This window comes from Brachyistius frenatus, unplaced genomic scaffold (genome assembly GCF_029030835.1).
Source record: "Brachyistius frenatus isolate BFR_SWC_R1_liver_20210118 unplaced genomic scaffold, ASM2903083v1 Contig_11, whole genome shotgun sequence".
Lineage (NCBI taxonomy): Eukaryota > Metazoa > Chordata > Actinopteri > Embiotocidae > Brachyistius > Brachyistius frenatus.
Genome location: NW_027210610.1, coordinates 5,434,724 through 5,460,976, shown reverse-complemented (window position 1 = coordinate 5,460,976; position 26,253 = coordinate 5,434,724). Strand labels below are relative to the sequence as shown.

General features: G+C 39.8%; 2 protein-coding genes across 3 annotated transcripts; one reads left to right on the top strand and one right to left on the bottom strand.

Moving 5' to 3' along the window:
• The first annotated feature begins 1,049 nt into the window (after positions 1-1,049).
• On the top strand, positions 1,050-5,119 carry habp2 (hyaluronan binding protein 2). The gene is made up of 11 exons (XM_069691723.1): positions 1,050-1,215; positions 1,324-1,434; positions 1,690-1,809; positions 1,920-2,036; positions 2,159-2,330; positions 2,651-2,742; positions 2,875-3,115; positions 3,200-3,342; positions 3,599-3,736; positions 3,987-4,129; positions 4,334-5,119. The coding sequence occupies exons 1-11, from the start codon at positions 1,065-1,067 to the stop codon at positions 4,487-4,489; spliced, it is 1,584 nt and encodes a 527-aa protein (XP_069547824.1). The 5' UTR covers positions 1,050-1,064; the 3' UTR covers positions 4,490-5,119.
• Positions 4,586-25,239, bottom strand: nrap (nebulin-related anchoring protein). Of its 2 annotated transcripts, XM_069691717.1 has the most exons (43): positions 25,007-25,239; positions 24,265-24,359; positions 23,926-24,013; positions 22,462-22,566; positions 21,888-21,995; positions 21,665-21,766; positions 21,414-21,518; positions 21,160-21,267; positions 20,926-21,033; positions 20,571-20,678; positions 19,895-20,011; positions 18,858-18,962; positions 18,467-18,574; positions 18,114-18,218; positions 17,885-17,983; positions 17,625-17,729; positions 17,373-17,480; positions 17,143-17,250; positions 16,797-16,994; positions 16,503-16,607; positions 16,296-16,394; positions 16,109-16,213; positions 15,044-15,151; positions 14,669-14,826; positions 13,734-13,887; positions 13,511-13,615; positions 11,960-12,058; positions 11,514-11,618; positions 11,273-11,380; positions 10,893-11,006; positions 10,607-10,804; positions 9,877-9,981; positions 9,593-9,691; positions 9,335-9,439; positions 9,126-9,233; positions 8,410-8,721; positions 8,220-8,324; positions 7,879-7,977; positions 7,650-7,754; positions 7,425-7,532; positions 6,837-7,148; positions 5,834-5,989; positions 4,586-5,719 (listed from the first exon to the last, which is right to left on the bottom strand). In XM_069691717.1, exons 1-43 carry the CDS (start codon positions 25,070-25,072, stop codon positions 5,414-5,416), a joined length of 5,424 nt encoding a protein of 1,807 aa, XP_069547818.1. In that variant the 5' UTR covers positions 25,073-25,239; the 3' UTR covers positions 4,586-5,413. The 2 variants fall into 2 exon arrangements, with proteins under 2 accessions (XP_069547818.1, XP_069547819.1); XM_069691718.1 differs by lacking the exon at positions 22,462-22,566.
• Between the last annotated feature and the right edge of the window lie 1,014 nt (positions 25,240-26,253).

The window sequence follows — 26,253 nt, the reverse complement described above, 5'->3', positions numbered from 1 at the left end:
GTTTAAGGTCTTCAATATGATATTTATGCAGAATATTAAAAAGAGTGATAGATTATTGTTTTGTAAAACACTGTCTTTTTTTCTTCCCCTTCTCACTCAAAGACAATCCACAACACCGCTTCCAGAAATCCCCTTTATCATTTGCTCTTTAGTTCCTCAAATGACAAATGTAAATGATCTCTATTGTTAATTTCTCCCATATAAAAGATCTTCTATAGCTGCATCAATGATAATGAATATCATGTCATCTATAATAGAAATAACCAATTAATATTGATTCCCTACATTTTGTTTTGTTAAAACTCAAAGCAGCTGTATAATACTGCAGATTTAGCTTTTACTGAGAGAGATTAAAGTTCAAATTTAAAAGGAATTGTAAACAAGACAAGGTTGAATAAATAAAACTGTATTGCAGAACAAGTAAGCATTGGACAGAATCACCGGCTAAAGGTTGACAGTGAATCAGTGGGCGAGTTTGGGGGTACAACAGCAGATCTTCAGTCATCTTCTCTGAGAGGAGAATGACACACCGCACCATGCTGGCTGCAGGAGCCCTGTTCATGTTCCTCAGTGTACTAACTGTGCATGGAAATTCTCTGAATGTAAGTCTGTTGATATTGTTATGATCAATTCAGCTGATCATTTTTGTCAGGATAAGTTTTACTCATGATTCGTTCTGCCCTTGTATTGTTGTCATTTCAGCTGGATGCCATCTGTAAGTCTTTCTTCAGCTGAACTGTGGTGTTGCTGACAGACTTCATCTTCATATTTGCACCACTTACTAATCTATTTCTTAGAAACATAGACACGAGTTATGATTTTAGTTGAAATTGTGTTATGAGATGTCTAATGTTTTATTTTATTTTATTACTTTTGTTAAACATAAAATATAGTGTAATTCTAAGGTGAAGTGGAATGGCAGATAATTATTATTATCTTAGTGTAAAATGTGGTTTAAATGCTTGTTTTGTTTTCCACATTTTTTAAGTAAAGTTTGAATTTATTTCCCTCTTTCCAAAGAAGTGCTTTATAATTGTACCTTCAACTCAAATGAGACAGGATCCATGTCAATACTGCTGTTTGTTGCAAAATGCCTGTGTTTAAACAGCTCTCTGTTCTTGGCAGACGTGGATTATGAGATTGACATCCCCACTGATGGCCCCGATTATATTTTGGATATGAACGACTGGTTGTTTGATCTCCTGGAAGAATCTAGTAAGTGGCCCCTGAAACACTGTGTGTGATTGTGGACTGAGTTTCTGTCTTACTTCTAAATTTACACTATTTTGTCACTCCAAAATGACTCTTTCTTGCCATTTCCAGATGTTTGTGATCCAAACCCTTGCTTCAATGGTGCCTCCTGCCAAAGTATATCTGACACAGAATTCACATGCTTTTGTCCTGAGCCTTACATCGGCAAAAGGTGTCAGAAAGGTAGGAGAGAATTCCAAACTTTGCTTCACACTCAATTTCTACTTTCTCAGAGTTGCAATCCTAGATTTCATTTTAATTCTCAGTTACAGTTTTGTTGTTTGAGTTTATTATTCCAGTTTAATCATCTATAAAAGTTATCAGTTTTATGTTATACCCTTAATGTTAAAGTGCACAGCTAACACATGCTGCATGAGTTGTAATTTAACCTTGTTTGATAACTAACTTTTGGTATTGATAACCCGTTTTGTTCTTCAGTGAGAAATATTTGCGAGAATGTCAAATGTGGTCATGGTGACTGTGTCATGAACCTGAATAAACACCCATTTTATGAGTGCAAGTGTAAACCTCCGTACCAAGGCCCAGACTGCAAGAGATGTGAGTGTTTCAAACAACATGATGTACAAAATCTCAGCTGCTCCACAATATACATGATAACTAATAACCATATCCCAATACTAATGAAGTGTTTACTTTGTCTACTTCAGTGCCATCATCTCCCTGTGAACCCAACCCATGTCAGAACGGAGGCTCCTGCTTGAAAGGGAAACGCCGCTATCACTGTGCTTGTCCAGATGGATATACTGGGAGGTTCTGTGGAACTGGTACAGACTTCTTTCATAAGACCTAAATCAGCCATCACATTCACTGACAGTATGTCATTTTTGATGATTACGCTATTTCACAAAGTTCAGTAACCGTTAAACCTCTATCATGTTTTGTGTAGCTCCCAGCGACTGTTATATGGGAAATGGAGAGTCATACAGGGGTGTAGTTAGTACAACAGAAGAAGGGGAGGAGTGTCTGGACTGGCATTCTTATTTCATTGTGCTGAACGGGCAGGATCCTTTCACCTCATACTCAAACGTCACTGGTCTGGATTATAACAACCACTGCAGGTATTTCACTGTTCACTCATTAAATTATTATTTTCATTTGTCCACCTTGTTTTACACCAATTACTTTAGGTTGTATTTTTTATTTATTTATGACTCTATACCTCAATATCAGTTCAGAAAAAGTTAAAAGTATATGTGTCTGGCCAGTATCAGCCTATTTGAATGTTTATCGGTAACACATCTATTCTTATATAAATCACCAGTTGTTGCTCTAGAATCAATAAACTTAAATACTTTTACTCGTTACTCATTTAGATGTCTATATAAAGATGGTTTATTCATTCTATTATTTTGATTTTATTATTTACTTTTCATTTTAGGAACCCAGATGGGGATGACAGGCCTTGGTGTTTTATTAAAATGCAAGGCAAACTGCAGTGGCACTACTGCAATGTCAAGAAATGCTCTGAAAGTGATTGCTTTAAACAAACACAAAAACACATATACATAGAGTGTATACTGAATATTCAAGTATAAGCTCACTGCATACTCTATATATACATTTATGCTCACACTATTTTCACTTTTTCCTGATGTTCTTCAGCCCCAGCTCCAACTCCTCCACCCACACCAGTCACTCCTGGTTCTTCCCAGTTCTCCCAGTGTGGAAGATCCCAGCCTTCTCACACTAGCAGGATTTATGGGGGCAGCAAGTCTTTCCCAGGGGCCCACCCCTGGCAGGTGTCCGTGCAGAGCAGACCCAAAGGGTCATCCTTTGGGTTTCAGCACATGTGTGGTGGTATCCTCCTCACATCCTGCTGGGTTCTCACTGCTGCTCACTGCATGTAGGTTTTTGCATTTCCATTTCCGGTTTATTCATAGTTCTGCTTTAAGATAACTTTTTTTAAATTTCTTTTTCCTGTTTTCAGTGACTCTAACAATGACTTCCAAGTGGTGTTGGGAGGAGTAAACATTGATAAACCGGAGGAAATGGACCAGACCATCCCAGTGATAGAAACCATTGCTCATGAGAACTTCAGGCAGACTTTTGTGGCTCTTTACAACGACATAGGTTTGTCACATTTTTAATCCCAGGCCATTAACAGACTGTAAACAATGCAGATACAGGTTTGGTGCACATCAGCTGATGTAATACACTATTTATAAAGTAGCCTTTACAAACTGCACAAAATGTAGGTAAACTTTCTAAATCTAAACCTTCAAGTCATTAATTCTTGGTTCAAATGTTTTTTTTTGACGAGATGATTAATGAGTTTACAAATCCAATAATTCATGTCAGTTATCGCATGTACTACTTTCTCGTGTAGCTCTGCTTAAACTCAAAGTTACGGACAGTCCTTACTGCGCAAAGGAAACCCACTTCGTGAAGACAGTTTGTCTCCCAGACCAGACCTTCCCAGCAGGAAAGGAGTGTGTGATCTCTGGATGGGGAGCCACTAAAACCCGTAATGCTCTTATTTTATCAAAAGAACTTATATTATACAAACAAATTATTTTGGTGAAAAAAGCTTATGCTTTCCTTTTGGTTGTCTTCACAAAAGATTTTGAAAATATGCTACGACAGTTTCCATATACATTTCTTGAGAAAAACATCACAATTAGTTTTGTTTTAATGCTCTAATTGTCACTTTCCAGTTTAACTTGTCCACATTCCACAGTCAATTTACTTTCAATTTGCTTTGACGTACTTCTCAGAGCGTTACAGCAGTCAGCTGTTGGATGCGCGTGTCCTCCTGATCTCTCAAGAGCGATGCAGAGCTCCTCAAATCTATGGAAATGTGCTGGACGACGGCATGTTTTGTGCAGGGACCCTGCGGGGAGGCATCGACTCCTGCCAGGTGTGTATGTTCTTTGAAGAATCTTCATGCAACGGCTGGTAATACAGTCACACGGCCCACTTCAAGGCTGCTCTTACTGAACTGAAACCAACAATTTATATTCCTTTCCTGGAATCAGTCTTGCATTAGATGCATTAATTATTTCTTGAGCTGACCTCTGCAGAGAATTTTCTTTGTCCTAACCTGCTGTTATTAACACTGCAGGGGGATTCGGGTGGTCCGCTGGTGTGCAAGCAGAACGGCACACATTACATCACTGGTGTGGTGAGCTGGGGTGACGGCTGTGGTCAGAAGAACAAGCCTGGTGTCTACGCCAACGTCCACACATTCCTCAGCTGGATCAAAAGCAAGATCAATTGAACATTATTCAACTGAATTATCTCTGTTTGCCGTGTGTTTTCACTCGGCACGCACAAATCCTCCTTAATTTGTGAAGAGAAAGAGACCGAGACCAACTTTGCCTTGAAAAAAATGATTTATTTTACCCGCAATAAAACCAAGCATTTACTCCCAGCCCAGCTTTGAGTTAAAAGAGGCACTGTTACAAACTCACAAAGCTGAACCTGCCAGACAGAAGTAGATCACATTTCAGTAGGCCGGTACTTCTTTGTCACTGAGCCTGGCTCAAAGTGCACAAGATCATCAGACCTGCTTTCCATGGCTGCAACAAGGTTTTGTCTGTGCCTTGTTTATTTAAACTTGCAGCATGTCTTATTTACTAAAGATTAAAAAAAAAAAAAATTAAAATCCTTTGCACTTTGACTTTGCTGGCCATACAGCAATCCCTGGTCCAGCTATTTGTCTTCTGAACACACTCAATATACGAAAGCAAAATTCTAACTTTCAGCATTTCATTCAGTTTGACTTTTCTCCTGCAACAACCTTCATTCAGTTTTGGTAATCTGGTAAGTTTTTGCTTACACTGGTGTTGAAAAATGGTCCTTCAGGGGCAATTTAACCCAAATGTTCTAATAAAATGTCAAAAATGCATTCTTAAATCCTGACTTCTTTTTTGTTCAACACGTACATCGACAATCCTTCTAACAAACATGACAAGTCCTGTCCTGGTTCAACGTACTTAATCTACTTCTTAATCATATGAACTCTACATCACAGCTCATTGTTGCACCTACAGCACAGCTCTGTTTGACACTATTGTGGCATCTCATGGAACTACAGTGTCACAATGGTTACCTCATCAAAGTAGTAAAATAAACCACTCAGTAAAAACACTTTCTGAGAGTGGACATCTTCAACTCTGTCATATATAAAACCGCCTCTGATCTACGCTTCTTCTATCGCAGCCGCTTTACTAGTCAAAGCCGTCATCGCTGTGCCCTGGAGGGCAGCTGATGAGGAGGACGATGTGGTGCTGGACTTCTTCTCCATGGATCTGAATGAAGTCATGGTGGTGGACTTTTTCTGGACGGTCTGAATGGTCTTCTTCCTCTTGACATGAAGGACATCCATTGCATCCATGTTGATGCCTTGTTGAATCTCCTCGCTGGTCTCCACCTGCTCTGAAGTTTGCTGCTGCTGCTGCTGCTGCTCCATCTGTTGCTGCTGCTCCATCTGCTGCTGGTGATGCAGCTGAAAGACGAACATGGAGGAAGTTAACAAGATCACTTTTAAAGAATCTGGATGCTATGAATTTTCTTGTCACAAAAAGTAGATTGTTGGAATCTACTTTTTGTGTTCTCTCACCATCAACATGTGCTGATAATTTGCAATAGCCTCGTCAGCGCTAACTCCCTCGGCCAGCCCCAACTCTGCTGCCCGGCGGGCAAGCTCAGCCTTGTGAGAGCCAGGAGGGGTCCAGCCCACTCCTCTGGTCCAGTTCAGATCCGACTTGTAGTTCACCTGCAACAAAGTGGAACAAATAGAGTTGTAGGAAATTTCTGTGGTGGAGTTTTCCTCTCACTATAAGCATCCAACGTTATTGGCTGATGATACAGCAAAAATTATTTGTGGGACCTCAGTTTGTTACTCCTTTCTACTTCATAAGTGCATAAAATAAATGCTTTTCATTTATCACAATTGTCCTTCCAATGCCCTTTGCCCTGAGTCCCAAAAAAATAATCATTATCTCTACATTTGAATACTACCCTGCCTCAGGTTTGCTCTATGCCATTTACAATTTGTTAATTTGATGAAATAAGTTTGTTTAAACCGGCAATAACTGAATTTTTTTTCAGTGGAACAAGCTAAAAACAAACAAACAGAAGAGTCAACCAACGCAAGTGGGTTGTGGGCTACAAATCTAAAACAATGAGCTGAAATATGCTAAAATTGTCCATAAAACTGAAGAGAACTGACAAAGTTGGAGGATGAGTCTTTGACCTCCAGGTACACTATTGATTAGCTCCATTGTCAATATGAAAATAAGGAATAGAGCTACATTAAAGGCATGGACTACTAAGATTTATATAGATTGAAATTGTATATCAAAATATACGTTTTGGCCCTTTATAAGAGGTTTCAATTTGAGTTAAGTTGTATATTACCACATCAGCTATTTGCCATTGAGATAACATGGGGCCTTTCGGGCACTTGAGAGTAGATTTTCCTCCTTAAAATTAAACGAAATCTTCCGACACGTACGTAGATATAATGAATACACGTGAATTAAATAATGAAGATAGTGGCAAAAGCAAAGCCACCTCCAAAGACTCATTCATCCGCCTACTGTTGATGTACCAAGACTTACATCACTCTGCAGCTTGTAGGCCTGCTTGGCGTGCTTGACATTGAGCTGTTCGGCGTCACAGGTGTAGTCGTGGAGCTTGTGTCGGTAGGTGAGGTTGCTAGCCTGAGCCTGGCTCTTTTTGGCCTGCAGGAACTCGGGCTGGTCTGCGTGGATTTTGAAGTGGGCACGATCCTCCTTGGACTGACGTTTGTACTCCAGGTTGCTCTGGAGTTTGCTGGCTGCCAGAGAGTGCACCATCTTCGGGTCATCCTCTACGCAGCGCAGGCCCACCTGCTGGCCCTTCTCCTTCAGATGCGACTGCTTGTAGCGGAACTGTGAGAGGGAGGAAGAGATAGTTTTCAGTTTTCAGACAGTTTATAGATCTTATATGAAGCTACCGTTTACTGTAGCAGTAAAACAGTACATTAAAAGAACATGGCGGTCCCTCAATGTGCTGAACCTTTAAATTAGTTAAAGGAACATAACAAAAACAAAAAAACTTGGGATTTTTTTCAGGGGGTGTACGATTAAGATTAGGAGACCCAAAATTAGGAGGCACTTAGGAGGCACAATTTTATGTTCATCAGCTGAACCATCACATCAACTCACATCACTGGCGATTTCTCTGGAGGCCTTGGCAGTTTGGAAGGGAATAGCGTCCAGCTTCAGGTCATAGCCCAATGTCTTCACCTGCTCCCCAGATGCCTTGTAAACTTTCTTCATGGGAAAAGAATGTTGAAAATAAAAGTATTAGAAAGAGATCTTCGCATCTTTTTACAAGGATTTTCAATGATTTTGCTTGTAGTTTAGCTCCGTGTCTGATATGCGGCTTACATCACTAATCTGCTGGGCATTAATCTTGGCCCGAATAAAGTCTGGATCATCCGAATGTAAGGTGTACTTATGCATGTCATCATTCTTTCCGGATTTGTACAGCCTCTGTAGTGGACAAGACACAAAGACATGAGCAGGTTATCAAGATCTATATGTACAACATTTTCCAGTTAAAACAACAAACATCCCCTAAAGTGGAATGAGACTTTAAATTATTTCTTCATCCTACCTCACTGCACTGCTGATAGCTCATCTTAGCGTGGACGATGTCAGGAGAGTCAGAAACCTGGGTGAACTTCAGCTTGTCTGGCAGCTGACGATACTTCTTCTGCATGAGGGAAAACCAAATACATTTAAGCACAGATGGTAAGATATATAATTTTATCCCTGGCAGTCGAAGGCTTTGAAATATAATTTAGATTCCATGAAAAAGTTCAATTCAACAAGAAATTTAACAACAAGTATGATAGATGAAATATAAAAAAAAAATCTATTTGATCAAAAAATAATTTTTGCTATCATAATTTCAAGATAGAATTTTAACTAACACAATTTTCCACATATACTTACATCACTTATAAGTTCTCCGGCCTTCTTGGCTGACTCCAGCTGAGGTGCCCCCACTCCGTCCCAGGCTGCTCCTTTCATGAAGTTGAGGTCTGACTTGTAAAGTTTCTAAATATAAAGAAATAAAATGTGTCAGACAAGTTGCATCGTATAAGTAATGTCGTTTTTCCTCTTCCTTATCTCCACCTCTCACCTCACTCTGCAGGTTGTAAGCCTTTTTGGCCCACATGACCTTCATGTCATCAGGAAGCACTGTGTACTTGTGCAGCTTCTTCCTGTAGTCCTGATCGCTGGCCAGCGCCTGGGCGTTCTTAGCCGCCACCAGATGAATCATGTCTGGGGTGAGGTGGTACTGGTTGCTGGTTGTCAGTGCATCCCGGCGGTACTCCTGGTCACTGGCCAGCCGGCCCGCCTGCAGGCAGTGCAGGAGACGCGGGTCGTCCAGGACGCTTTTGGACCCAATGTGTTTCCCCTTTTCCAGCAGGTGGTTGTGTTTGTACTGGTACTGCAGAGACACAGGTTCGGTTAGTGCACTCTAGTTCAACATTTAATTGCAGTTTGATATAAAGTCAATCCTAAATACCCTGCAAGAGGAATACTAGCTATATTCATCAACATTTTTGATCAATCCAGTTCAATGCCTTGAAAAACTGTCCTCCTTTTCTGAAGCTTAGAATGGACATGAACTTATTCAGGGTTGATTAGACTCTTTTATAAATGCCGTAGTTTGCTGTGCTGTTGTATTTGTTTGCACTATATTTTTACGTTGTATTATATGCAATCAGTAGATTCATGTGGTCTCTCTTTTGTATATTTTGGACCAATTTCAATCTACATCAGACTTTGGTGTTATTTTATGTACCTCACCAGATGACAGTACGATTTGCTTAAAGTCGAGTATGAACTTACATCACTGGCGATGCCTGTGGAGCTCTTGGCAGCCTGGAAGGGGATGTCCTGCATGGTGAGTTTGTAGCCCTGAGCCCTCAGAGTGTGCCAGGACTCTTTGTACTTTATCTGCAGCAGAACAAATGAACATTAAACTTAGAATTACACACAGAAAAATAAATTGTTTACAGTATACTGTATAGTGTACAGGCCACAGGAACTAACAGTACCTCACTAAAGTTGGCTGCGTTGATCTTTGCTTGAGTAATCTCTGGTCTCTCAGCTGTAATAGTGTAGCTGTGTTGGTCATTCACCCCTTTCTCTTTGTACAAACGCTGACAGAGAGGGATGAAATATGTTTTGTCATCATGATATTTGCTAAAAACATAGACAGGTATGTGCAACTTAACTAAATCAAAAGCAACAACATTGAAAATCTGGAGAAAGTTCACTGGAACAGAACTAAAACAGTAAGTTGATTTTCTCACTTCGTTTGTGATCTGTCCACTGAGTTTGGCGTGGATGATATCTGGAGAGTCGGCGACAGAGGTGTGCTTGAAGTTGTACGGCTGCTGACGATACTTTTTCTGTTGCAGAAAGAATCACTAAATTAGTCTCTGACGTTTTTGTTGATTTTATGGGAAATAAACTTACTTAACAACAAAATCCGCATTTAAAATAAAAAATTACAATGAATGTTAACACCTACAGTATATGCAGGAGTGTATATGCAGTGCACAAAAGATTTTGAATATGAAAAATAACATCTCACATCACTGATGAGGTCTGTGGCCCTCTTTGACCCTTCAATCTGCAGAGCTCCAGTGGCGATCCAGGCTGCACCCCGAAGGTAATTCAGGTCAGAACGATACACTTTCTGAAAGGAGTACAAAAAAACAGATTACTTTAAAAAAAAAAAAAAAAAAAAAAAAGTTTCAAACATCCATTTCGAGTATTAGTTTTTCCTAAAACTTTTCTCCAACAAAATACTGAGGGTGAAACACTTATTTGCTGTGAAATATATATACTGTTTAAAATCTCTTTTTTTTTTTTTAGCTTTTCATACTCATTTTGTCTAGTAGATTTTGTGCTAACTATTATGAAAATGAAATTGAATTACCGGTCAAATTAATTTGAGTATCAGAAACTAACAATTTATTTCATATATTTTAGTCTACATAACTGCTGACATTGGCACGGTAAATCTGAACCACAAACATTGGCAATTAGTAAATGAATGTGATTACATAAAAAGAAAACAGAAATAGTAATATGTAATATATATATATATAACAAAAGTTGCATTAAATGTAGCACATAAAGTCCCTTTTATTTAATACTTGCAAAAAATTTAACATTATAAATTATGTAGCAACTTTGAAAACGCCTTCATTTCTCACACCGAGCCCATTTCCTGTGACCTTATGGCAGAGTAATAAAGGAGACTAGTATATATATAAATAAATAAAAAGCTGTCTGCAGGAGTGTACTATCCCTCTTACCTCACTCTGCAGAGCGTACGCTCTCTTGGCGGCCTGCAGCTTCATGTCGTCGGGCAGCGAGGTGTACTGATGCAGCGACAGCCTGTAGTCCTGATCACTGACCAGCAACTGGGCCTTCTTGGCGTGTGCAACCTCCATCATGTCCATGGGCAGGTGGAACTTTGAGAGCCCCTTCGTCGAGTCCTGCTTGTACTTAATCTAGAGGGGAGGAAATAGGTGGAGAGCATGTAGCACTGCAGGTATGTTATTGTTTTTACCAGCAGAAATACAGTGAGGAAGCACTTACATCACTCTGTAGCTTGCTGGCGTGGACTGAGTGAGCGATGTTCAGGTCATCCTGCAGCCCCTTCAGTCCGATCATCTTCCCTTTAGTCTTCTCAAACTCTTCTTTGTACTTTTGCTGAAAGGACACATCAGGGACACGATAGGAATAAAATGAGATGTTTAAAAAAAAAAAATGTGTTGAGCATATGGGCAAAATTTTCATATTGTGTCAATTCACCACTGAATAAAACAAGAGGCCGGCTGTGAATACGATAATTAATTTGACTAAGTGTTACAGACAGCCGTGAAACCTGCTGGGAAGTTTAAAGGCTACTTTGTGTGTTACAAAATAATCAGCGACTCTTGCAAACATTTTAAAGTCACAGTTAAGTGGAACCTCACATCACTGAGGATGTCTGTAGATGCTTTGGCGGACTGGAAAGGAATGGCATCCAGACGCAACTTGTAACCACCATCTCGTATCTTCGTCCAAGACTCCTTGTAACGGCTCTGAAAATGCACACAGTAAATGTACAATTTAAACTCTGTTCCACCAGTAAAACCTTACAAAATGTCTGCTGGCCACATGGAATGACTAAATTTAATGAGTCAGTGTGTGAGTTCTTGCAAAACTTGGTTTTACCTCACTAATGTTCACGGCATTGAGTTTGGCCTGCACCATCTCAGGCAACTCTCCACTGAGCGTGTAGTTGTGCTTCATGTTTTCACCCTTCTTCCTGTACAGCCTCTGTAAAGGAGAAAAAAACAGCTTAACTAATCGTGCACTTTACCACAGAAACCCGATCACCCTGAGGTACTATTAGAAAGTCTGTATGCTACTGTTTGCATTACTCATATCAAGATTTATATTAATAAGAGGAATCACTTCTGTAGTTGGATGTGCTAGCCACTAAATTCAATCCAAAAATTAAGATTACAAGTAAACTGAAGCAAATTGGGGAAAGCTTTGTAGTTATAATTGCAATCACAGATGTGCCTTTTATATCATATCAACTGCATTTTAGCTGCATTCTGCATTTTGTGATTTAAACAAATAACTGGGAGTATACAAATGGCAGCTGAACTTACATCAACAGCCAGGTTGTTGCTGAGTTTGGCCTGGATCATCTCTGGAGTGTCCTCAATACTGGTAAACTTCAGAGCACTCACATCCTGACGGTACTTTTTCTAGAGAAAAATATACATACATCTATATTTAACAGACAGTAGAGGGTGCAATAGTATCAGAAACTTTGGTACCAGCTGAGTGGGAAAATTTTAAAACAAAGGAAAGTGTCTGTAATTAAAACATTTTTGTTGGATACGGACACACAGTAGCTGATACGTCTACATAAATAGAATAACGCCTGCTCAGAAGGAGCTCTGGGATCTCTTCTGTTCTATTTGAGTTCAGTCTGTCATTTCATGGTCTAAAGTTGGTTACCCAGACTGGAAGACCCTTTAAATAAGTGGCTGCTTTTAATGAGGTTATGAATAGAGTGCGGTGCTTCCAGTCAGCACTAAATGTGCCACAGAAAGATTTCTATGTACCATTGGCAGGTCAGTCCTTACATAGAAAGATCCTACCACTAGGAAGGATGATTCAATTTAAAATATTATATGAGGGCGAGCTAATGACCAATTGGTTGGGGTGCAAACCACATTGGCAAAAATGGCCTCAGCAGCCGAGCCTCAGCTTTGACTCCCAAGTGTGCTGGAGTTTTGCTGCAAGTCATTCCCCTATCTTTACTGTATCAGAAAAAACTTGAAAGCAATATACAGTATGTTAATATAAAATTGGTGCAATACATATATTATTGTGGTGATGGGTTAGGAAAACTAATTTTGCTAAAACACATAGTAGATTACGATATTTCACTATATCAGAGTCTTAGATCGCATTTTTAGAAAATGTCAGACTTTTTTCCTCTAATTTCTTAAGTATGAATGTAATTCAAAACACCAAACGGATCAGATTTCCGATTTACATATCTATATCTGTCTGTAATGCAGCCCCTGAGCCCGGTGGTACCCAAATAATGCACTCAGAACTTCAAGGAAACTGGACACTCAGCCTTAATGGTGATGCTTCACACTTTTCCTTTTGGATGAAACAAATGACATCACTCACACCATCCACTGTTACACTTTTCTGTGTTTGCAATGTATTATTTGAATGCAAGCTGAAGCACAAATGTGACCACAGAGCAACAAAGAAAGACATAGCTCTAGTTTGTAGATCTTTTTGATATGTAATATGTTCTGTTACTATAATTAGTCTGGTCACTTGTCGTAGCAGGGTATATGCATGCACTTAACCCAGTTTGTAGGGAACTGGAATGATCCGGGGATCTTTAAATAAACTCTGACCCGAGCCGTAAACCTAGCTATGTGCCCTCCAGTCGCACGTTACACAATTGTGCGTATCACTTTCTCATGGCCTCTGTGCTAATTCACCGACATAGTTATTATAGATATTAATAGCACTTAAGAGTGGTTAATTAAACACGGTATAATAATTGGTCTGAATTACATTTGACTCCCAATATAATTACCATGAATGAGGTTAATGTTAATGAAGGTCAAGGACTGAAACACTAATTTCAGCAATGCAATCTGGTTGACAGAGTCAGACTTTACCTCGCTGAGCAGGTCTCCGGCTTTCTTCGCCTGCCGGACATCCAGAGATTTTGAGCCCTCCCAGCCGACGCCCTTCATCCAGTTCAGATCAGACCTGTACTGTTTCTAAAAGATACACACACATTAATTTCAAAAGACAAATCATACAATCTAGTGGTTGATTAATACGTTTTGGTTTAAAAAAAAAAAAGTTGCCGTTTGAAAATCCCAAAATGAGACATACATCACTCTGGAGTCCGTAGGCCTTCTTAGCCCAGGCCACGTTCATGTCAGTTGGCAGAGTGGTGTATTCATGGAGGACAGTCCTGTAATTGGTCTCGGTTGCCAGGTTTTGGGCCTTCTTAGCATGGCTGATGTTCATCATATCCAGAGAAACACTGGGGACAAGCGAATGTGTCACAAGTGAGGTAAATGAGGAGTTTTCATCCAAAATGACACAAGATTTCAAGTCTTTGGTAATTGGGGTTATTCCCACCCAAAAAGAAGGATACTATAGTAGTTCATCCTGCTCTGGACTTTGTCAGGGTGATTGTCTATGTGGTCTATTGCCTCAGGAAGAGACTCTTTTATTCGTGAGTCAGTGCTTGTGTGACCTTTTGAAACAAGATGTCCAAATTACTGCTGTCATGAACGTAAAGCACTTTATTGGCCACAATGTCAGCAACAGATTCAATTTGTGTCTTTCTAATAGCTTCTGTCAGTCAGTAATTGCCTCTTAAATTGATACTGAATGTTGAATTATGACCTTTTACCTCTTTCAGGAATTTTAGACCTCTCGAATCATTACAACACACACACACACACACACATAACTCCCTCTGAGGCACACATCTGCACTTATTTCACCAGAGGGCAAGGACAATTAGCGACAGACAATGAGATCATAATGATCTCTCTAATTGCCATTCCAATCAGTTAAATTAATTGAATGCCGTCTTTGGCCAATTAATTGAACAAGACAGTGTGATAAAGACATAGTTGAAATGAGAGGCATTTGCAAATCTTGAATCTTCAGTGATCTGCTGTTTATCCTGCCAGCTACTGAACTACAGTTAACGCCCTTTACTTGACATCCCATCTGTAGTATTACATCAATCTGGGTCTGAAGAACCAAGAACATGTTAAAAAGGCCACACCAAGGTCGGTCTAGAGCTTCACCTGTATTTGTTCTTCGTATCCTCGTAGTTCTTTTTGTAGTGGCGGCCACTCTGTAGTTTGGTGGCCAGAGCAGAGTGAGCCATCTGAGAGTCCTCACTGACTGACTTGATGCCAATCACCTTGCCTTTGTTTTTCTCATAATTCTCCTTGTATTTGACCTGCAAGAAAACACAACATAAATGGCCTGAAAATGTTGTCATTTCTTAATCTGATTTAAAAAACGATAAGTATTTTTCCTGTCTTGAGGAATGCACTGAACTGCAAATATCAGAACAAAATCTAACTTAAATTTTTTTTAACTTACTGCACTTGAGAAAAATATACAGCTTTTTTCTTCAGGCTAAATTATGCAGACAGTTTTTATATTTGACTCACGTCACTGGCCAAGTCTCTCTTGGCTTTAGCTGTGAGGATGGAGAGAGAGTCCAAATGAAGCTCAAAGCCCTTTTCCCTCTGCTTCTCCCAGTTGCTCTTGTACACTTTCTACAAGGACAAATAAAAAAGCATCAGATGCACCTGACATTCAGGTGTACACTCACTTTTCCGAATTTTTTTTTTCACATTTATTCATGAAAATAACAAACTGTGAGAATCGCATGAAAAGAAATTAGACAAATGCAGACATTTGGTCCCATGCAAGGCTGCAAATTGATCATGAATGACCTTTCTGTTTCTGACGTTGTGTGGGTCTTAACTTCTGAACAGTTAAACTTTAGTTAGGATATAGTTAATTTTCAATGCTAATTTAATTTCCCTAACTTTCAATAATTGTCTAAATACTTGGTTAATCAACTTTAGTTTGGTCCACATGGGAACAGTAAATAAATTTAGCTGCAGATTTGAAATGGGTCTAAACTGATTTATCTTTCTGAGAAAATCAGTTTGTTGAACCAGCAGTCAGTTCACCTAATCAGGACTGTATGATATGTTTTACTGAAGAAGGACATAAAGATGGAAAGCTCATCCTCGCCATTGATTGTTGACCAACAGTAAATACCAAAGCAGAGTCATAGCTGCTATTACATTATATTTTTTTATATAATCATTATAGGATGTAAATGAATGGAAGCATCCCAGTAATTAAAGTGCAATGAAAAAAAGAAAAACCTAATTTCCATTTATAAATTAAAGGCTATGCAATCTCAAGTGTTTTCAATCACTCTGACTGATTAGCCTTCAATCAGGTATGAGTTGGGTGGACAAATTTGGACATCACATTACCAAACTCAATGAACTAAAAAAAAAAAATAAAAAAAAAAATCATTGTGGGATAGATTGCCCTGCAATAATAGATACAACAAAACCAATATAAGGTGTCAGTCAAAAATAGTTTGTTTCAGCCCATTGTCCTAAGAAGAAGTCTAAGGTCTGAGCGGTTCATGAATATTATGATGCCAATGTTGCTCCATGTTAGTGTCATTGCTTGGTTAGTGAACTTACCCCACTGAGAAGGTCCGCATTCGCCTTTGCTTGTATGAAAAGTGGCTCATCCTTTGTCATGGTGTATTGGTGTATCATCTGCTCTGTGTTTGCTTTGTACGCCAACTGGAAAATCATAAAGATGCATGTAGTGAGAGTGCAGCGTAGTGAAATATACATTATTACATCTTCAAAGTGGAGACCTTACGTTGCTCTGCAGTTCCTGGCTTTTCTTGGCGTGTTTGGTGGAGAGATCGTCCGCCACCTGGGTGAACCTGAAGCTGTCTGCCTTCTGCCGGTATTTGTTCTGAGAGAAAAGGAGAGCAGATATATTAGATAAGACAGTGTTCTTAAAGCAGTATGAAGTTCATTAATAAACTCAAATTTGTACAGACAAGCACATATTTGCACTGACATCACTAAGAAGCTCGCCAGCTTTCTTGGCCTGAGTAATGTTGAGACATCCTTCAGCCTCCCAGCCCACGCCTTTCATCCAGTTCAGGTCTGAACGATACTGGTTCTGTGGAGCAGAGGAGAAAAAAGTGTCAACAACCTCTTAAACCTTTCTTTTTGCACCCAGTTTTCTTCCTTTTGCGTTGAGATAAAATAAAAACTAAACCTGCATACACTGAAGTAATCCCTTAGTAGGTTAGGTTAGGTTAGGTAGTTACTTTATTAATCCCCGAGGGGAAGTTAGTAGTTCTCTCACCTCACTCTGCAGGGAATAAGCCTTTTTGGCCTGCTGGACCTTGATGTCATCAGGCATCACGGTGTAGTCGTGGAGCTTCGTGCGATATTCCAGATCGCTGGCGAGGGCCTGAGCCTTCTTGGCGTGGCTCAGGTTGATCATGTCCAGAGGGAGGCTGAACTGGGCCTGGCTCTCCTTCGAGCCCTTCTTGTACGCAATCTGAAGTGGTAACAAAAACACTAGTGTTTTCAGCAAGCATGTACAAAGTCTGTGTGTTGTTGTCTGAGTCAGTCATATGCTGTTTATTATATATCTGAAATATAAATTGTGATGCATGTAATTACTGATTAAAGTAATTTCTGCCTACATCGCTGTTCATCTTGGCCACTTGAAGAGAGTGCAGAGTCTTGGAGTCACTCATGTTCACCCCTACTGCCTTCTCCTTGTTCTTCATGTAGGTTTCTTTGTATTTAATCTGAAACACATGACCAACTGACTTAATTTCATTTGCCAGCTCTTACATTTGATTAAACCCACTTAGGTTTTTGCTTTGATGTCATCGCAGCCTGGCTGTATCTCGAGTCCGTGTTTACTTACATCACTGGCGAGATCTCGGGAAGCTTTGGCTGCTTTGACACTCAGGTCCTCCACACCGATGTCACATGCTTTAGACTTGGTCTTCTCCCACTCCTCTTTATATTTAATCTGTAGCGACAATGATGGATTATCAAATCACGATAATAATAAAAGCGATTATGAGAATTAGCCTTGAACTGTGCAGGCATATGCCAAGTGGGAAGGCAGACATGTGCATGCAGGTGTGTGAAAAGTGTCTCAGAGTTAACTTACATCACTACACAAGGCAGCATTGGCTTTGGCCTTTTGGATTTGGGGCAGGTCCTTGGACAGAGTGTACTGATGCTTCGAGTTTTCATAGTCTGCTTTGTAATTCGACTAAAAGACACACGAATCAAATGTTTACACAACACCACAGTTAACCCAGTGCTCATGAGTGCAGCGTGTAGCCAGAGAGCCCTGATAAAGTTAGTGCTTATTAAAGTGCTCAGAATCAGTGCCCCGCATTGTGCTGTGTTACGCTGTTTACTTACTTTGCTGATGAGCTGAGCGTTTTTCTTGGCTAAAATGATCTCAGGCGTGTCTGTCACTGACTTGTACTTCACCTGGTCAATATGTTGCCTGTAGTTCTTCTGCAGCCATAAAGGAAACAGTTTTCACAAATACTGTAACAAATCAGTCACATGAAATTGATTTCAGCGCATGTATGTGGCCTACATAAGTGTAAAAAATGGCACATGAATGAGGTTTGGGAGAACGTACATCTTTCAGTGGGTCCAGTTTCCTTTGGCTCTGATACCCAGGTGTAAGAGTGGCTGGGTAGTTGTATTCACCAGCCTCCTGTTCATAGCCTTGTCTATAAGCAATCTGAAATATGCAGCACAAGAAGACTACGTCAGTGAATTCACAGGCGCAGTAGCACCTATTTTTAACACAGTTTAAAATTCCATTCTTATCAGCTATGCATTAAAAAGGCATTTGTGCATGCAAGAAATATAACATCCATATTTTCTATGGGTTCTAAGAGATTTTTGCTAACGAAAGAGAATTTAAGGTAAAAGAAAAGTAGTCATTTAAAATTCACTGAGGCCATTTAATATGAAACCAAGACTTACATCACTTGCCAGCTTCCTTGCTTTCATGGCGTGCATAGTCTTCTTATCAATACCTGAGGCTTCATAGTGGCCTTTCATATCACTGGTGTATTTCTCTTTATACTTGTTCTGACAAAATATAAAAAGATGAAGAAAACTAAATCAACTAGGCTTTCTAATGTAATACATAAATATAATATTCATTTTGATATCATGACACACAACGACTTATAATTTCATGAATAAGTTATATTTCAAATGTTTTAACATTATATCATCAAAGCATGTCCAACGTAATTGCCTCTAAGAATAAAGTGGGGAGTTGAAGCTTGGCTGTTAAGCATTTACAAAATAAGATGTAAATATATTTAAAAAGCTGCATATGTGACACTATTTGTCATTATAGACTTACATCACTGGTGAATTTAGCAACCTTGGCAGCATTTTGAAACTGTGGTGTCTCACAGAAATTGATGCTGTGTCCTTTGGTGTTCTCCAAGTCTTTTTTATACTCCACCTGTTCGTGAATATGCAAAAATAAATCAGCTTCAGTTGCCACATTTTTCATTGTAACTCCTTTTCTTTGTTTTTGATAGTCAGTGCTGACCCTGTGTGGCAACAACGTACCAAGCATTCTTCCATGTTAGTGCTAAATATACAGTAAACTAATCAGTCACCATCGCTGACACTGCATCATAACTCAAGAGTCACAGAAATAAACCCTTCATCTTAAATGCTTTGCTGAGCTTAACAATGACACCCCGGCACCATTTAACTTGTCAGTCCCTTTATTGTACCACTAAAGTACCACACAGAGAATAGTGTCACACTCAAGTAAAATCAGAAACATTATTCACAAAAAGCAAAAGAAATATTTGAATTAAATGTCTTTCTTTGTGTGTTTTTAGTTGGAAAGCGAGATTCAGAATAGACGTTAATAGCTAACATTTGTATGTCATATTTCTGAGGCTCAGAATAGATGCTGTAGAGTGAAGCACTGTGTTCCTGTGTGAAGTAACATTAGTTTGATGGGATGTCCCGCAGCCTTAGAGGCAAACTGTCACCCCACCACACAGGCATGTCAGAGATGGTGAAAATGCAGGGTGGGTGGCTTCGTGTCTGCTGGAAACTGACACGGTACACCCAATATTTCCAGCCCCCGAACACACACACACACACACACACACACACACACACACACACACACACACACACACACACACACACACACACACACACACACACACACACACACACACACGCACGCACGCACGCACGCACATACACATACACACACCTTGACCACACTTTTGGGTACACAGACAAATGCTACTTAAAAGTCTGTTTTATCCAGACAATATCCAACTTCCGTTCTCACCCTATTTCCTGGATAAAGCTAGTTGTACTGTGCAGTACACAGATGTGCTGTATGAAGGTCGTGCGCCTCACCTCACTGACGAGCTTGTTGATTTTGCGGGCGTTCATCAATGCCAGATTGTCCTCTGAGGTCAGACTGTGGAAGTGTGATGTGCCCTTCATCTTCTTTAAGTCCTTCCTGTATTTTAACTGCAAAGGGATGGAGGATGGTTTAACGCATACGGGAGGAAAACATGTTGTGTTACTGTGGGATCGGGAGATCAGAGGCGTGCGCACACACACACACACACACACACACACACACACACACACACACACACACACACACACACACACACACACACACACACACACACACACACATGCACAGAGTCTAATTCAGTCAGGGGCGAGAGTTTAGAGAATGATGACAGTGAGATCTGCTCATTGTTGTCACTCATCTATTCTACCCAGTGATGACAAGGCCAGATGATGGATGAAGCTGAAGCTCTTACACTCTATACTCTGCAATGTTTTCACAGCATTGACAACTAGATCACATGTTTAGAAAACTGACGCAAGCTCCCTTTTTATCTGAACAACATTCAACCCTCCAATGTCGACACAAAAAACAGCAACATGTTAAGACTGGAGATGTCTCAATAAGGACATTCTAGACAGTGTGTTTTTCAAAGATAGTTACAGCTATATTAAGCACTTTATAGGAGTTTGTTGTGAATATTCATGTTGCATTCAGGTTGATACTCACATTACTGGCATTTTCCTGAGCCTTCTTTGCGAGATAATAACCCGGAGTGATCATGGCAGGGAAACTTCCTTTGCCTCGTTGCTGCTCATACTCTTCAGTATAAGCTATCTGCAAATAGAGGGACATCTTCTTAATTAAATTCATTCCTAATTCACAAAAATATGCACGTAATTCATAAAGCGCTGTAAATTATTTTCTAAAAGTGTTTTGTGGATTAAATTCAATGTCCATGACTGAATGAATGACCAAATAACAGACCTTTAAACAATATATAATAATTGTAAATCCTGTGTATTTCAACTTGTTTTGCAAAAAGTTATTACATATAAACTCTCAGTAAGAGTAATTTTCTTACCTGGCTGTAGTTCTCTGCATTTTCCCTGGCGTGTACCACTTCAGCTACTCCTGCCTCAGCGCTGGCTTTACCCTTAATCTCCTGTTCATACATCTGACGGTACTTAATCTGGTAAAAAATATGAAGAAAAAACCCCTCAAATGTTAGGGCTGCAAAGGCATGGAGGATGCCCCAGTTAGGGCTCTGAGACAGTGTTTTGTATGCATAGGTGTGCATATATATTTTGCTTCTTACATCACTGGCCTGCTCACTGGCCTTCTTTGACATTTTGTATCCAGGTGTGATATGTGCTGGGAAACTACCTTTACCTCTCTGCTGCTCGTATCCTTCTGTGTAGGCATACTGAAGGAAGGAAACCAACAATTCATACACACAGCAATAGTTTTTTAAGATGACTTAGTCAACTGAAAAAGACCATGTTATATCAGTGACATTTGCAAAAGTAAAAACAGTCAAATTAGTAATGAAAGGCTTGATGAAAGGCTTACATCGCTGACTATTTGTCCCTGTTTCTTGGCCAGAAGAACCTCTGGAGGGTCGACAAATGTCGTGTATTTTGAAACTCTTTCTTCGTGTCCTTTTTTGTATTCCAGCTGAAGAAAAAGAGAACAATTAACTTCCTTCGGTTTCGTTATTGGTTTGGGATAAAATTGCATCAAACATTTGCAGAGACACAAAGGAATCAACTGATGTTTCAATTTTGACTACCTGGTCTAAAAAGTAAATGATCTCCACTTACGTTGCTGGCCAAGGTGTTGGCTTTCTTAGCAGCCTGGTAACCTGGTGTAATCATTGCAGGGAAACTGCCTTTTGACTGTTCATATTCTTCTGTGTAATTCACCTGCCAAAGATGCACAAAATCTGTCAGACCATAGTACCACAGTACCACTACATTTATTTAAATATATATTAACACAACAACTGAAATATAGTGTCTCTCTCAGGAAAATATGTGTACTCACATCGCTGATGGTCTTCTGTGCCTGAGACATTGTCACGATCTCCTGGTTGGTCACCATCCCTGAATACCAAGTCTGCTGCTGTGAGCACTCAGACTGGGAGTGAAAGGCCTGTTTAGATATGGAACACAAACCCGATCAATTCCAACAATTCCTGACAGGTAATTCTGCTGAATCAGCCAACCCTGGCTAATTCTTCTCTGGTTTACTTGAAGTGACGGAGGAAACAAAACTGTGTTTATATTTAGCCCAAATTAAATCCTACAACAGAAGAAAGAGAAGATGAGGTTTCACTCTTCTCCCACATGATCACTAGAGTTTTACTGAAAATTGTCACATCCAGTATAAAGAAATCTAAATATTGATTATTTGACCTGCAATAATTTTGTTGTTTGCAGAAAGGATTATGGTCACAGCAAACAAAAAGTCAGAGATGTAGGAACGCTTTCTTTATATATTAAAGATAAGCCAAACATAAAAAGGTTAATAAGTTTGTATTATTTAAGGAAAGATAAAAATTTGGGTTGGGACTCCCTTTAACTGGGTGTAATGGCCAGTTGCTCTCCCGGGAGCTCACCTGGCTGGCCATGTGATTGGCTAGGCGAGCCTTCTCCAGCTCCATGGTCTTCATGTCATAGTGGAAGGAAGACATAAAGCGTTCGCCATCTTCGCGATACTTCAGCTACAAGTGCACACGGACAACAAGCATTAAGCCAAGGCCAGCACATATTTGCACATGCACACATGGACACACTAGACATGTGCATGAAGACATTTAGCATCCCTTTTGGTACCTGGATGCTTTTACTCAACAACAAATACATTATTTTTAAACCAAAAGAATATACAAGGCCTTATCTGCAGTGCCAAACATCACTCTATTCTTGTGGTGCCGGAGAACCTGAGCTTGAATGCTTAATGCTGGAGGGATAATATTAGTGTGCCGTTATTCATAACTGAGATGTTCCAATCAAAATGAAACAAGACCTGTCATGAAAGATCTAAAATGGAGCACTTACTGATGAAACTCTGGGCTGTTTGCTAATCAGCCCAGGCTGATGAGTGACCTCTCCAGAGCATCTTTACTAGAGGACTATCAATGAACATAACTCTCTCTCAAAACTCAATGTAAATGAGCTAGATCTTAACAGCTAACTCAAAACCAGTCAACTATCCCTAAAGAATGAATGAAAACAAGGCAATAATACCTCTGCACATAAGCCAAAGAAAGATTTTTTTTTTTTTTTGAGTGTTCAGTTGACTTTCACAATGCGTGGTTTGAAGTCAGCCCTCAGATCAAATAGCAAAATGTTAAGTCTCATTTCCCCTAGTGGCTTAGAGCAGCAGCAGATGAGCTTACTAGCCTACCGCTAATATAAGCATAAGAGCAATGCATGAACTCGTAGACACAGGCAGAATCGGACAGACAGAAACAGGTGGCGGGGCAGAGGAGAGGAAGGGATGTAAGGCTGTTTTCCCTGATGTATAATTTTAGCCCCCTGAAGCATATAAAGTGGGCTCCTCTGTCAGAGGAACAGAAATAACCTGAGCCGCACTCTCCATTCCAAACCACTGCCATCACCTCGGACTCAGAGCAGACATCCAGCTCTCTCTCTCTCTCTTCAAATCGTAAAGAGGGATTGAGACCTTTTTAAACCGACAGTAATTTATGCATCGGCTCGGGAGTCAGATCTCGGGTTTTCTAGCTGTTTGTTTGGTGGTTCATGAATCTGTCATCTGTGAGGTTATCAGCGGTTTGTGCAGCAGAATTGGGCATCTCCGACAGTATGTAAAAAGATCATTGTACCAAATAAAAATAATTTAGATATACTTTTAATGAATATTACTCTTGTTAAATTTAGCTGAGATGCATTCACCAATAACTTCTACCATAAACCCAGTGAAAAATGGTCAGTTTACTCGTGGCATTGACAGTGACATGTCATTCTGTCAACAACACACACGGTGTCAGAAGAAAGTAGAACATATTTTGTATCGCATGTATGTTGCTGGTGTGTTTTTGCACATGACGTCATCTCACCTCACTGCTCGCCTTGCTCTGCTTCTTTGCATTGATGTTGACGGGGGTCTGATAGACACTTGTGAATGTGTTGTTTCTTGGATTGTGCCTGCAGGGATGAGATATACAAAAAAATGGTCATCATTTCAATCGCCAATATTCAGTTTGGTGGAAACTAGAGCTAATAGACCTTTTTTACAGTAGACATTTTGGTTTGTGATAGCAGAATATTTACAACATTAAAAATGAATGTATGCCATTTAGGATGCCGGTATTGTCACTTACTGTGACACTGTTGTCCCAAGTCTATTACTGCCTGTTTTCAAATACTAGACCATAGAAAAAGCATAGATTACTTACACGGAGCAGTATGGCCTCTTCTTGTGGCTGACAAAGTTATTGGCGGTGAGGACCATCTTGCAGACATCACAGTGAAAACATGCTTTGTGCCAGTTCTGACAAAAGTGTAGACACATGACATGATCTTAACATTGGAGTTCTGAGGAAACGTGACTTCAGTCTAGTTTATCATGTCAGTGAAAAACAAATCATAGACAGGTCATTTCTTATACATCTCATTAATAAACAGCAAAGCACAGAATAACAGCAGTAATCACAGCAAGTTCTTCCAAATGGACTCACTGACCGAGATTGTTAATCTGTATACTTCTTGTCTGTCTAACACGCTGTTTTAAGACATCTCATAAAAGCAACGGGTCAGATTAACAGAGATGTTTTTATACTGCAGTAGTTTCCACGTAGTAAGTCATAAAATATTTATAAATTATATCAGTGATATTGTGGTGGGAAAGCATTGTTACTCATTTTATACCAAATATATGGTCAGCATGGCATGTTTAAGCGTGTAACTAATTCAGAAGTCATATCTATACACTTTTTGATATTTAACTAGCAGTTTGTTGAGAGGTGCTACACTCTAGTATCAGGCTGTTTGTTTTTCTCTGATCGTTACCGTATAAAACATTTAAAAAATGACACAAATTCAACAGACAATTTTACACTTTGGCAAGTATGTCACGTGAGAGGTTGATTGTAAAATTTAAAAAAAAAAAAAAAAATCCAGTGCCAAACTTTCTGTTACCTGGTCAATACAGTTGATCTTCTCGGCTGGGTAGACCACAAACCCACACCTGGCGCAGGACTGCATGGTGAATGCTTGTCCTTCTCCCGAAAAACCTGAAGAAAAAAACAATGAACTGGCGTGAACTGTTGGCCAAAAATAAGAGTCGGGTCAGTCAGGCTGACAGGCAACAGTATAGCTGAGGAACTGGCAGTGACTCCCAGAGAGTCGTGGTAGTGTGTCTCTGATGGCGGTAAACTTAGCTCTGTGACTGTGAAACTCTGAAACTGTCTCTTACTTGACACCATGTCCCATGATGGACCAACCCCCTTTCATGCAGCATGCTAGCAGACTGGCTGGGTCCAGCTGTCTGTCTGCAGGAAGAGAGACAGAGAGTGACGGAGAGTTCAGATGTCACTGTATATGCGTAATGATCCTGAGTTGGTCAGCTACTTCACCTTTGGTCGTCCATGCCATGACGTTAAGACATAAAAGTGCAATTCACTGTGTAATAGGTTTACTTTGTCTTACCTAATCATCCGCGTATGTTGACACAACAAATTAGGCACTGGTTTTCAGCGGTTCTCAATATAGGCTATAAAAAAAAAAAAGCCCCCCCCAAAAAATACACAGGAATGAATATGGACATACAAGAAGAAAACGTGAATATATGAGTATAAGTGACAGAAAGTTTAGCAAAACACAAACATACCGTGTCAGCCACAAAAAATGGGGATGAATTGACGAAATAGTCAAAGTACAAGGTCTTATTAAACTATAAAAGTTCCTCAGGATCACACCAGTATTGACTGTGAGTAAGATTCACATTGGTCGACACTAACTTGTCTTGTTTTTAATCAAGTAGCCACAATAATGAAGACTTTTTTTTTTTTTTTAACTTTTACACTTTGACCAGGTAATGTTCAGCAATGTTAAAGAAGAAACCCAAAGTTTATCAGGCAGCCTAAATGTTCATTATCATTCCTGCTGCGGTCAAACCAAACCAAACATTTACCATTTGAGAGAGAATGCATGATAATAAATTCTGGAGGTCAAAAAGCCACATATTCCCTTCAAAAGAGGTTACAAATGAGCCTTAGAGTTCCTACCTTTCAGATAACACAGGTGTAGTCTTTGATAGTTCCCCCCCCCCCCCTTCTCTTGAACCATGGACGTATGATGACGGTGTTACGCAGGGCTCTGACGTAGTTACGCACGAGTGAGATTTCAAGCACGTCATGCTTTCAATTTCTCAAGTTTTCGAAAAG

Coding starts and splice junctions, on each gene's coding strand:
- habp2 (XM_069691723.1), top strand. CDS start 1,065: ATGTCAATACTGCTGTTTGTTGCAAAATGCCTGTGTTTAAACAGCTCT. Junction 1,216..1,323: donor TGATCTCCTGGAAGAATCTA/GTAAGTGGCCCC, acceptor TGCCATTTCCAG/ATGTTTGTGATCCAAACCCT. Junction 2,743..2,874: donor TGTCAAGAAATGCTCTGAAA/GTGATTGCTTTA, acceptor GATGTTCTTCAG/CCCCAGCTCCAACTCCTCCA.
- nrap (XM_069691717.1), bottom strand. CDS start 25,072: ATGCAGTCCTGCGCCAGGTGTGGGTTTGTGGTCTACCCAGCCGAGAAG. Junction 21,767..21,887: donor CACAGAAGACCATCAGCGAT/GTGAGTACACAT, acceptor CATCTTTGGCAG/GTGAATTACACAGAAGAATA. Junction 20,012..20,570: donor CTCAGGAAAATGCCAGTAAT/GTGAGTATCAAC, acceptor ATCCCTTTGCAG/TTAAAATACAGGAAGGACTT.